This window comes from Pimephales promelas, chromosome 10, assembly GCF_988280905.1.
Source record: "Pimephales promelas chromosome 10, fPimPro1.hap1.1, whole genome shotgun sequence".
Lineage (NCBI taxonomy): Eukaryota > Metazoa > Chordata > Actinopteri > Cypriniformes > Leuciscidae > Pimephales > Pimephales promelas.
This window is the reverse complement of record NC_142778.1, coordinates 4,560,850-4,573,717: the sequence shown is the minus strand read 5'-3', so window position 1 is coordinate 4,573,717 and position 12,868 is coordinate 4,560,850. Positions and strand designations below refer to the sequence as shown.

The 12,868-nt window shown below is 38.4% G+C and overlaps 1 protein-coding gene across 3 annotated transcripts in view; it reads left to right on the top strand.

Moving 5' to 3' along the window:
- LOC148977287 (uncharacterized) overlaps positions 1-9,337 on the top strand; it is a 31,808-nt gene extending 22,471 nt beyond the window's left edge. The window contains exons 4-7 of one of the 3 annotated variants that reach the window (XM_089116630.1): positions 6,932-7,022; positions 7,341-7,520; positions 8,924-9,010; positions 9,104-9,337. In XM_089116630.1, coding sequence (XP_088972756.1) covers positions 6,932-7,022; positions 7,341-7,444 — 195 coding nt within the window. In that variant the 3' untranslated portion in view covers positions 7,445-7,520; positions 8,924-9,010; positions 9,104-9,337. The remainder of the gene's footprint in view (positions 1-6,931; positions 7,023-7,340; positions 7,521-8,923; positions 9,011-9,103) is intronic. The other 2 variants (XM_089116631.1, XM_089116629.1) reach the window with 2 other exon arrangements.
- The last annotated feature ends 3,531 nt before the right edge of the window (positions 9,338-12,868 follow it).

Sequence of the window (12,868 nt, the reverse complement as noted above, 5' to 3'; positions counted from 1 at the left end):
CATGTGTTGCATTTGTGTGCATGAAGATTAAAAAAGCCTAACATTCTTCATTCTGTTATTATCACTCGGCAAAAATCCAGGGACATCTCTTACACACCCTGCAGATATCTGCCTCTTGCAGTTTCACATACACCATCATATTTAAAAAAATGTCCCCACTTCATCAAAAAACTCTAAATTACACCCATTTTTTTGTATTATAATCTGATTGATGGCCCCGCCTTGGATATTTGAGCCAAAAAAAAATAAAAAATTGAAAATCAAGTCCACAATGAAATTGTCCAGTTGAGTTGCGTTTCACAAAAGGTTGAAAATTAAACAATAAGTAGTCATTACTTACATTACTTAAAAATACTAACTATGCTAAATAAATAAACAAAGTTTTACTGCTATATTGCACCTATACTATAGCAATTACAGTAAAATATCTGGGTAATAATAACTTAGTTCTAGCCTAAACATAAACCTATACCCGTACCCCATTACACAAATAAATGTACTTTAACTTTGTGTATTAGGTTAGGGTTTGGTTTATGGTTAGCTTATTGTAATTATGTAATTTACTGATACAAAGTACAGTACTTGTAACTTGTCTAAGTTCATCAACTGAAAATACTTAGTTTACCGCAACTACTGGTGCGCCTTTGAAACTCATATAAAAAATTTGACCCTCTTACAAGAGATCAAAACTCTTAACCTTATGCATATCAGTCCAGTAACGTGACATCATTTCCTTTTTCCCAGATGCTATTAAACATGCAGTTGATAATATCTTTGACATCCTGTTTAATGGCAGCCATAAAATATTATACCAATTACAGCAATACTATCAGCAGGGGTAATAATAATAGTAATAACTACTATCGATCCAATGGTTTTGAGGGGTAATATTGCAGTTGCCCCATTAACTGCTGGCATTGTCACGGCTTCGGCTCAGAGCGTCTGAGAATTAAATGTTAATTTTTATTGATGAAAAAATGTCAGCAGGAGGCAGAAACTCTCTGCTTGAAATGAGACATTCACACGATGCACTGGGGCATTGATAATCCATTCAAGCCTGCCAATGCGGCGGGAGATTAAAATCACATCTGGATTAGATGACTTTTTGTTGCGTTATGTGTGTGGCTGCCTCATTTCAAATGGAAATAAGCGTAAACAAGTCTTAGGCCCAGACAGCTCTGATCCAAAAGCTGAGCTGTCCACTGACTACATAGACAGCTGCCTTCTAAGACAACTGAAATGGAACCTTGTAAGGGATTGATTTGGAACGCTCTACATGCAGCAGCTCTGTGAGGCGTACAAAAACATGTAAATTTAATCAGACTCATTTATCCAAAGAACAACTGAAGCAATCAAATCAAGACAATATGCAAGTGGTGTGACACGTCCCAGTTAGTCTAGCACAGCACTCAGCATTTTTTTTTATTTACACAAAATAATTAGAGTAGAAAAAGAATTGCAAGTGTTAGTAAAACAGGTCAAATGTTGACAAAAATGCGTCTTTAGCCGTCTCTTGAAAGTGCTCGGGTCGAGTTATAGTCCAGGGGTGCTATGTAGTTCTCTGCTTCACTACCATATGCATCGTTGGAGAAATCAACTAGCTAGTCACGACTGTTTCCCGAAACCCATTGTCGCAAAGTATCAACCACGTTGGTGGACTACTTTTAATGAAATTGTTTGAGATCCGATTAACTCTAGATTTTTTATATATAAAGTACAGGCATGTCATCTGAGGACTATTTCTAAATATTCTCAGTTATTTTACTCAATATTTGGCTCGTTCTTACATAGTAGAGCACGTTCGCACATGCGCACTCTTCAAATTCGGTACTTTTAAATCTTTTGAAAAAGTAAAAGACGTAACTTACATTTGTATGTAACTAAACATTGTATGTTTGGATGAATAGGTTTGTTCATCATCCATGTTTTTAAGTTTGTCTGCATTCCCTTGTGAAAAAGAAGTACAAATTAGCATACTTTAAAAAATAATCCTTACTATTGCAATTATACAGTATATTTTAAAAGAATACACTGTGCCAACCGAATGTAATGTATTTGGACACTTTCCAGACTTCATAATTCCATATTATTTACTGTTAAAATTCAAATTTAAGTACATATTTATATTATTGTCTTTGAGATATGGTTAATATGTACTGCTCCTAAATATACACAAATGTGCATGTAATATAATTTAATGTTGTTTCTTTCGAAAGCTGTATGTCATACATTTAAATATATCAGTAATGTAATTTTGTAATGAAGTTTAGCTATTTAAAATATATTATCTTTAAGTGTAATATCAAATAACACACAACAGTAGGAATAATAATCAAGTACATGTGCTTTAATGTTAGTCAACATCAAAAAAATAAGTGTACTTCTTAATAGCACATCAAAAGATTATTAAAACATAAAGTTTTAAAATGCACGTTAAAGTAAAACTTTTAATTTGACATTACTACAAATTGCACCTTTTAAATGTGTACTTAAGTGTGTAATGGAACAGTCATTACTTTTTAATTGTTAATATTGTGTTATCTGCAAATAATATAATTTTAAAGTCACAAATAAGTGCTGCCTTCTCTTTGAAGGATAGATGCAATCTGTCTTTTGAATTTGGCCAAAAAAAGGTTATAGAACTATCCTGCCCACTTTTTTATATAGCTTTACATTGAGGCCACCTTAAAATTCTGTCTACAGCTCACTAGTTTTTCAAACAGAACTAACATGTCTGAGTTTTTCCAACCAATTCCAAACCAGGTCAGGAGCCAATCTTTGCCTCAGGATTCGTACTAGACACTTTGAATTCTGCCTGTTTATTTTCACCCCCACTATTTCTTGGTTTTTCCTCAGAGTGTTCATCTTCCCATCACCGTTGTTTACTGATCATTCATATTGCCTTTCAAATTCGAAAGAGGATTACATGTAGTAGATTTCCCAGCTGACATCAATATTTGAACACAAAAGGCTTGGAGGCCATCTTCATTTTCATGAAAGTGAGATCTGCATGCAGCATCGCAAGGGTTTAGTGAGTCACCGGGGAGAAAATGTTCTTCAGGCAGGACTGACATCCGCTTCCACAGTTCGGATGCAGGAAGTGAATGGTTGAGGGTGGCTAAATGAAAAGAAAGAAAGTGTAGAAAACAGATGCTTTATATGAAAAGTACCTTTTTTATCTGGAATGTACTATAGCAATGGATTCATTTTTTAAATAAGGAATACTCATATAGGTGAGGTAATGAGCTTATTTTAATTGATTAAACTGATGATGTAACTCTCCAAAGTGTTCATAAATACAGTGGTTCATACACTGAAAAGGCCATAGTTTGGCCACACAAGCCTTCGGGGCAATAAGCTGTTGTCCGGAGTGAATCATTGTTTATCTTATTCTATGTTGGAATGGTGTAAGCCTGAAAAATCCCTTCTGACATGGCTGAGTGGAAGCCCAGAGCAATCTCTGGACCACTAGCAAATTCAAAGGACCCTGGAAAGCCATTTCCTAAGGAAACAAGAACAGCATATTGCTTAGAATTGTGCTTCTGTAACTTGCTGTAATGCATTAATTTTGATGTGGTCGGTCTGTTGAAAAACAATTGTAAAATTCAGCAGTGCTTTATAACCATAACAGCAAATCCCATTGTTGTGAAGATTATGAGAGTGCATTTAGCATAATGTTCTCGAACAATTTCAGACAATAAAAAATGCATTTTATCAACAATGCATTTGTGTTCTCCAAAATGGTGTTTAATTATGCAAATTAAGCTAAGTTTCAATTTAGGTCCCGTAATGTGAATATGTTCAGCATGTCTGTTTCCATTTACACTGGCTTATAATTGATGGCAACAGAAAGAAGGTTCATGATTTCCATTGAATTCATCCCAAAAAGGTCAAGATAAAAATTGTATTTACATTTAAATCAAACAATAATTTCATGATGTAACAAATAATTTATCATATAATCCTAGAAATCCCCCATATCTAACATTTTGAAAGCATCATGCCGTTCACAAATTCTAAAACTAAAAATATATGCATCCCAGAATAAACAATAAAAATTGTATATCTGTTCTATACAGATCCTTCAGTTGATGATAAAAGCAATTCCATTTCTAAAGGGTGACCAGCAAGAAGTGCTATTGACTCCATCCATGTCAAATAGGGCCGGTATCATGGTTTCCTAAAGCAGCATCTCTCTCCAGCACTGATTTCTCATTCCTCTCCTGTCTCAGCATCAGATAAATGCATGATGAAGGACGTCCCTTCCCTGGAGTACTTCCCCACTTGCTGTGTGCAGGCAATGAAGTTTCTGTTTATGCACTAGTTACAAAAAAAGTTTGAAGTATTTTTCAACCCAGACTGATCTCATGAAGTAGCGTGTGTATGCCACGGCAATTCGTATTTCCATTTTTGGCGTGCTATCAAGACGCATAATCGCTTTTCAGTGTGTTTATGAACGCCGTTGACTTAACATTATATAAATATATGACTTACCTCAACCCCGTCCCTAAACCTAACCGTGACTGGGGTTAATGGCATTTATGACTGTTCCCTTACCATCCAAGGTAAAAAAAAAAGATTTTACTTACCTCAACCCCATTCCTAAACTTAACCGTCACTGGGGTTAATGGCATTTATGACTGGAGATTTGACTGCGTGTACAGACACGCGGAATGACGCGGACGTTAATGGCGTAGACATACCTGTACACGCATACACGCGGATACACACGGATAGCTCAAAATGCGTAGAGATAACACGCCACCTGACTCGAAAGTGGCGTGTATGTTTACGCAAAAGTCATGATGTCATGTTGTTCAACCAGTGCGAATTTAGGTGCAATCAAACTCAATCAAACTGCCTCATCGTCGTCACCTGGGATCTCCATGGGTATCCTGTGAGCAGATGAGTGTTTATAACATAGGGGATGGGGAATGGGGGGTGGGGGGCACACCTGACCTGTCAGAGAACATCCTGGATAGTACACCAACATTGCCAGAACCGGATCAGTGTTTGACCACAAAGTAGAAGTCTTAAAGGGGTCATGAACTGGCTTTTTAAATTTTATTATATTGTTGTCTGAGGTCAACTTATGACGTTCGCTTGGGTTTTGCATTCAAAAACAACAAAATGAATAACTAATAGGCTATTTTCTACCCTAGTTTTGAGCCTAGCTGAAAAACGCTCGGTTTTTATGGGCGTCTCGCACTGAAGACTTGGAACTTACAGTATATTCTTATAATGTGATGACATCTTAAATTTCAAAAGCTCAAGGAAAATTTGATTTCTCAGTTCATCACCCCTTTAAAGAGTCAGGAACCATCTGGTGACTCCTTTATCCTTGTCATCTACTGCAGAGTCTGTCACCAGGGTGAAGGAACGACCTAGAAGTTAGTTCCTTAGCTCCTCGACAGCCATTTTATGGCCAGGGCCTCTTTCTCGACGGCTACAGACAGTGTTTCGGCAGGGGTAAGTTTCTGGCTGATGAACGTTCTTCTCCTTGGAACATTTGAGACAGTAGAGCTCCCAGGCCTGTGTCAGAGGCATCCATTTTGAGGATGAATGGTTGGGAGAAATCCTGAGAGGGCGCTGTCTCTAGTCTTCTGAAGGCTCTCTCAGCTGCAGCATCCCACCGCAGGGTATTCATGATCAGGTCTGCAAGGGCAAGGCAAGCCAGAGAAGAGAAACCCAGAATAATACGTTGGATAATATTCGGCCAAACCTAGGAAGGCACGTACCTGTTTCTCTGTATAGGGTCGGGGATACTCCCTGATGACCTTTTTCCTCTTGTGGTTCAGTCAGTCCCCTTTTAAAGCGATAACCCAGGTATCGTGCCTCTGAAAGCCCCAGATTACATTTTTGAGGGTTAGCCGTTAGACCAGTCCGACGTCGCGTGGTCAGCACCTCTCTCAACATAGGCCTGGTGTGGTTGGAGCACTCTGTCCATCAGCCTTTCGAAGGTTACTGGTGCCACATGCAGTCCTAAAGGTAAGTGCCCTGTAGGAACACTGAAAGCTGTCTTCTCTTTTGCCGAAGTGGAGAGGGGAACTTTGAAGTTCTTTAAGTTTTTGTTAATTCCAGTGGCCCTACCAAGACGTTCAGTGAGCTAATCACAGGGTTGTCGTCCAAACAGCAATTTGAATGGGGTAAAGCCGGTAGAAGCTTGGGGCATTTCTCCTATTCCAAAAAGCACATAGGGGATCATTCGGTCACTACCTGTTGGTGCAACATTTGCTTGATGGTCTGATTAAAGCATTCCACCCGGGTCATCTGTCTGGGGGTGGTACACTGAGGTGAGGAGATGTTTCACTTGCAGTAACTTACACAGATCGGCCATGATCCAGGAAACAAAGGAGTGCCCTGGTCTGTCAGATTTTCAGATCTGCCCCACCCAGCTGCAAAGGGTAAACAACTCCTGGGCGATAGCGGCGGCATTGAAATGGCCTCAGGATAGCGGCTGGCATAATCCACAAGGACCAGAATGTATTCGTGGCCTTGTGCAGTCTTCTGCAATAGCCCGAAGATGTCCATCCAAATGAGAACGGCGTCTCTATTACTGGTAGGGGAATCAGGAAGCAGGGACAGGTCTCTGAGGAGCAGTTCGTTGGCATACTGCACAGGCCTGGCAGAACCGCAGCACTTCAGAATTTATCCCAGGCCAGTGGAAGTGATCTCTATGCTCTCTGCTGTGGGGTGGCCGGAAAGTGGATGGGAGTGTGCCAGGTGGAGAATCATGTCCTGTTTTGGTTCGGACGTGATTTGCTCCTTGGGAGTACGAGCAGTTCCTTTAGTTTCCCCCGCCTTTCGGCTACACATTATAACAAGTAATTTTTTAAAATGTAGTGTGGAGAGTTGTTGGCAGGTGCCCTGTGCCGTTGACCACCCTGACCTCTGACCAGCAGTGTTTCAAGTGATCGTCCTCTCTTCCCAGGGACCCGCTCCCTGCGATCTGCTGGAAAAGATCAGAAGACTTCAAGATTACTTTGAGAAGAGTCACCATCTCTCTCACTCTCTGATGCAAGGTAAGCCTGGCATTGTCCAGCGCAGTCTCATCCCAAGACGTCATACAACTGACGCTTTTGACCATACGTCAACATTTGCCATTTTAGGGTCGGTTAGATGACGTTATCTAATCCTAACCCTACCCCAGACCTAAACCTACCCCGTCACCTAACTGACCTTAAAGGTAAAGCGTCAGTTGGATGACGCCCCAGGATCGTCATCTAACTGACGTTAACGTGTGGTCAAAAGCGGCAGTTATATGATGTCTTGGGATGAGACTGTGTTACGTTGTCGGGGGGTCGTAGAAGTTGCTCCAAACCTGGAAAATCTCACCCAAGCAGGTCCTTCAACACCTCAACCTCAACCATGCAGGTTTCTGGGAAACCGGAAATTGAGATGGTTTGGGCCGGCACATACCTCGCGTCAACATGAATGCAGGTGAATGGGAGGAGGGACTGGCCAGACTTTGTAGTTAGAAGAAGCTTAGGTGGATGAGGCTGACACTCGTGTCCAGAATGGTAAGTGGGGAGCAGGCACTTTTGAAAATAATGAAATTAATTTATATATTTTGACATGAAAAGGCCAGTATAAATATTTAAAATAGCAGGAGATACAGAGCAACGGCCAAAGAGGCCGTTAGATAATCTAAATTTTATGCATACTGCACAGGCCATCTTGGCTTTCGAAATAACTGAATCAAGGATGTGTCCCTTATCAGATTATGGATTCTGGAGAGAGAGAAAAAAATCCAGAGAAAGGTTTCTGGATGCCATTGGCAGGTTAAACACAGACCTCATTATTTCTGTGACTCTTATCAGGAAGCGCCAAATACAGATAAAACAGCGGTTTACTTTAAACAGATTCGCCTCAGACAGAAGATTGTTTAATTATAACCTCTTAATATTTATTTTCAATTACCAGATTCATTTTAATGAATAGAGAATTATATCCAACACCTTTGAGCACAGTGTAAGCATACAGACAAACTGCACAAACCCAAGTTCACTTCATTTTTGGTGAACTTGCCTATTTATTTGATATTTAGAAGTATTGCATGAAATATGCCACTCAAAGCAGAATTAAGTTAGATATCTAGACCTAGAAAACAGATCAAAATGCTCTATGAACCAAAGCCACAGAAACCATATTTAAATTTCTCTGCTTTCTGACTTAATAATAGAAAAGAAAGGAACACACCTGTCAACAACTTTGCAAGCAGATTTTAAGCAGGATCTTTTAATTTCAGAAATGTCAAAAGTATCTGATATTTAATGTTTGGATGGAGGGAAACAGTGTGGATTCGGGCTGCCTGAAGTTTGATAAGAAGTGCAAAATGCCAAAGAAGGAAGCTCACGCTAATTGAGACCAACCTATCAGAGATAAAAGATACGGCCAGGTGTTGAGGAGCAAAGCAAAAGACAAATGTCACTGTGTCCAAATACTGATAAGAACAAGAGAAGCACTAACAATGACATTTATTAAGCTTCAGTGGATATTCATATTTCACAGCAGAATAACAACACACACACACACATTCTCTTGTTAAAGGTCATGTTTTAAAGGTGTCTTGTTAAGTCTTTCAGGCAGCTCTTGGGTAGCTGTCAAATCTTTCACATGTCTTATAGAAAGTGAGTGGAGGTTAGTTGACCACAATGACATTGTTAACCTGTATAACAAATAGCTCATGCACAATAACTTGCTATTTTTTTATGCATAACTCAGTGCAATGTACTTGATACCCATGTGGCAGTCAGTGTGTGTGTGTTGGGGCTGGTTGATTAATCAAGTAATTAATCAATTACTTGATTAATTACTCAAGTCATTCTTTTCATTCATGGATAAGGCAAATATGGCAGGAGTTTATGAAAATCACAATTCTTTCTTTAATTGTTATGTAACTAGGTTTTCTTTACATTCACAGTCTGCACTGTATATAGAAAAGCAAGCTTTTTTTGATCTGACAAGCTGACTTCTATTTGTGCCCCTGAACAAGGAATTTAAACCCAGGGTTGGTCTAACAACCACTACCTCAGCTATATTATTCTATCTGTGACATACATTGCCTGCTATTTCTAAAGGACACATTTTTTTTAACCTACAGGCCACTTGGTTTCATTATGAGTATGTCACACTCTCTCACCACACCGGGATTGATTGGTCTAGTCTGTCTAATTAGATCCCATGGAGGAGCCAATGAAGCTGGATCCTGATTGGCTGCCCTCTCATCCATTAAACTTTCTTCTCCTCAGAGTAGGCCAAACTAAACGATGAGCAATGATGATCACCGCAGGATTCATCACAGAGCTCAAAAAGGTCCAGTGGTGTTCTCCACATTTACTAGGTGAGTACTTGGTGTTATTTCATGTGGTTAACGTTTTTATTCTTTTCATATAACGAGAGACGCACAGTGGCATCTGTGTCACATTTATATCTATGGCGGATTTTTTAAACCATTATAGAGAATGCTTTTAAATACTTCAATTTTAAATACTTTTAAAAACAAAATCCTCCTTTGAGGTGTTAAATAAAGGCAAGGTTTCGGGATAATTTTCTTCTTCCACATTTCCTCTGCAAATTAGTACTATACAAAAATTCACAGTAGTATGAATATTAATTAGCAGTAAATGCTATAGATGTTTAACCTAAACATTTTTTTTTACAAAACTTTGCAGTATGCTTTTTTTTTCTTATTATTTTTTGTCAAACACAAAAAAAGAGAAATGGCTAAAAACCTTTACCCAGATTTTTGCACTGTATACAATAGATTTCTTTAAAGGAGTAGTTCACTTTTAAAAAAAACTTTTGCTGATAATTTACTTAACCCCATGTCAGTCGAAAATATGGATTTTTCTCCATATAATGGACTTCAATGGGAACCAAACGGTTCAAGATCCAAATGAGAGTTTCAGTGTAGCTTCAAAAGACTTTAAACGACACCAGACGATGAATAAGGGTCTTATCTAGCATTTCAATCGTTTCAATCGGTCATTTAAAAAATAAATCAAAAAATTTAAGTTTTATAAGCTCTAAAGCTCGCTTTGTTTTGTGACTCCTGTTCAAACTCGTTCACTCGTTCTCGTACAACTTCAATTTCTACTAAAGCGGCTCACATGTGTTCACGATTTTACTTGCATCTAACTTCAACGGACTAAACAGAAGAAATGAACTAGAGAAGATTGCCTCATCTAAGTATGGCAAGCCATTTTAACATTTAACAGCTAGAGGCGGATGAATGCAAACTTGAAGGGGTTTAAAGTCGGCGTGAAATGGAAGTTGAGATTCTCATTTTTTCCTTGTCGTGACGTATATCCGAGTGAAACGGCTTCTGAAATTAGAAAAAAATGTAGGGCAGGGCTTGATTTCGTCCTTCTGGAATTGATTGGATCGTTGGAGGTTGGGCGTTACAGACAAAATGGAGGCAGATTTGAATGCGATTCTCTGAGAGGCGGTGCACAGATCAGCCTCATCAGCTCTGGCCGCACCCTTTTGCCATTCCATGATACCGAAATAGAAGAGACGTCATTTCGATGGGGGAGGGAAGGGTAATGTATTTGATTGAAGATTATAAGGGTACATTAATTAAAAAATAATCAAGTGTACAGATAAATCATTTATAATAAACACTACAATGTTACATATAAAAAGAAGATTTGTCAAATTTGATTTCATGCCGACTTTAAATCAGATTAAATAAAAGTCCTGGAGAAGAAGGAGATGATTAAACATTACACGGTCAAACTTTAAAATTAAACACATGCACAGATTTCATTTTTTTTTTTTCACAATAAGATCCAAAACATGAATTTATAAAACAGATAGGGTGAATTTTCCTTTCATGCTGACTTTAAACTGCACGTATGAACTCAAATGACAATTTCCCTGCAAAACGAATGCTTTTAACAGAGGATAAAAATGAACTGCAGGGTTTCAAGAGGTTAATGAAATATCGGTGAGCTGAAAGAAAGCCACTGCTTCAGACTATCACTTAATGTTTTTTTTTTTCTCCTTACACTCATCTTTTCCTCTCAATTCTCTGGTCTTTGATGTCCTGCTTTCCTTGAATCTCCTCCTCAGTGTCAGGTATGCCCAGGACATGCTGATTGATGTCAGACAGTTATGAAGGGTGCCTGCATTCAAACCAGCACCTGTCAATCAATAAATCACCACAGATTCCCTGACACTAGTGAACATGAACATGAGGTTTTGAGGCTGTGGCGAGATGCCACAGCATTGCAGTTCTTGAATTTTTAGAGCCATTTCTGCACCACTAGTCACCAAAGCAATATTAAAATAGCATATTGAATTTTCTCAATCCACTTTTCAATGTACTCCCCATTTCATCTTTAAAATCGAATTACAATTTGAATCCTTTTTGCTTTCTTAATAAATGTCCCTATTGAGCTCAGTTCACATCACTGTTAAAGCTAAGTCTGTATTAACAATTTAATGATTGTTAGTCCAACATAAAAGAAGAACCCAAGTCATTTTCTTTCGTTTTAATACATTTTAATTGACCGTGTAACTACATTTTTTTCAAGTAGTTGTGAAGTTTATTTACTAATTTTTTTTAAGGCAATGAATTTTCTCACTTTTTTTCAAGTAATAGTACAGGTCCCTCTAATATTTCAGCATCAACATGATTTGTTGAATATTTACAGATGTCCTTTTTAAGATCAGTCGTCTCCTTTGGAATATGTACAGTGTTTTTGTGACCTGTTGCATCAAACCCTAATTTACAGTATCAGTGGAGATATAAGATACTTAACTTTGCAGCAAAAACACTTTATATTTAGAAAGATGACACCAAATTGTCTCCATAAACTATCAGAGTTTGGACCCTGATAACTGGCGCTTTATTATTTGCTGTTGTTAAGGATATTGGATGTTGGGGCATCTGGAAAAATCCTGTAGATTTGCACTTAATAATTGCAGTTGGGATTCATCATGACCCTGTTGATATACTTGAATCATGTTTAACTGCACAGCTAATAAACAGGGACGGCCGTGAGATCAGTGTTAATCTCACACTGCACGCGGTGATATCAACATTTATCTGGGACTTATTCTTTATCTACGCGACCCAGCCCTCATCAGAGTCGGCTTTTCTCTTGAGTGTGCAACTGTGCATTAACCAGGATAATTAAATTCAATTTAATTAGCAGAAGCTCAGTAATGAACCGCTGGACAGGAGACAGTGAGGTATTTCATTTTTGTAGTGTGTATGTACTTAACAGCTCATATATTGATTTTTTTTTATGTTAAAGGTGCACTTCTATAGAGTGCTGTAGGATGTATTTTTTATGGACAAAACTTGAGAAATGAGCAAATCCAGTTTCATTGTCCCAAAGTCAATGGGTTTTTTGAAATGGTTAACACAAGCTCATGAATTTTCTTTTATTGTACAACGTGAAATACATCAGTAATACTGCGCTTTTTAAAAAAGCTTTTACTTTAAAAGGGCGGCTGCTAACAACTGTCTTAATGAGACTGCAGAGGTTGCCGGGTACACAAATTACCAAGTCATTCTGTTCATTTCGTTCATTGAATGAACCAAATGACTCGAAAAAGGATTCGTTCATTTTGATGAACGAGTTCGAACTGGAGAGTCACGAATAGGGTTGGGTATCGTTTGAATTTGAATGATTCTGATTCCGATTCCTTGTTTCCATTCCGGTTCCTAACGATTCTCGATTCCGATTCTTTTAAGAGGCAGGGTCAAAAAAGTTTAGCTAACCTTGCCAACCAACGGCCTTTCTGAAGGAAATACTCCTTCTGTAAAAATACTCCTTTTGTCACAAATTTTGCATTTTGCCGAGATTTCGTTATTTTTAGAAAAGTGAAGCCACACTTTGGATCGCCGACGTAA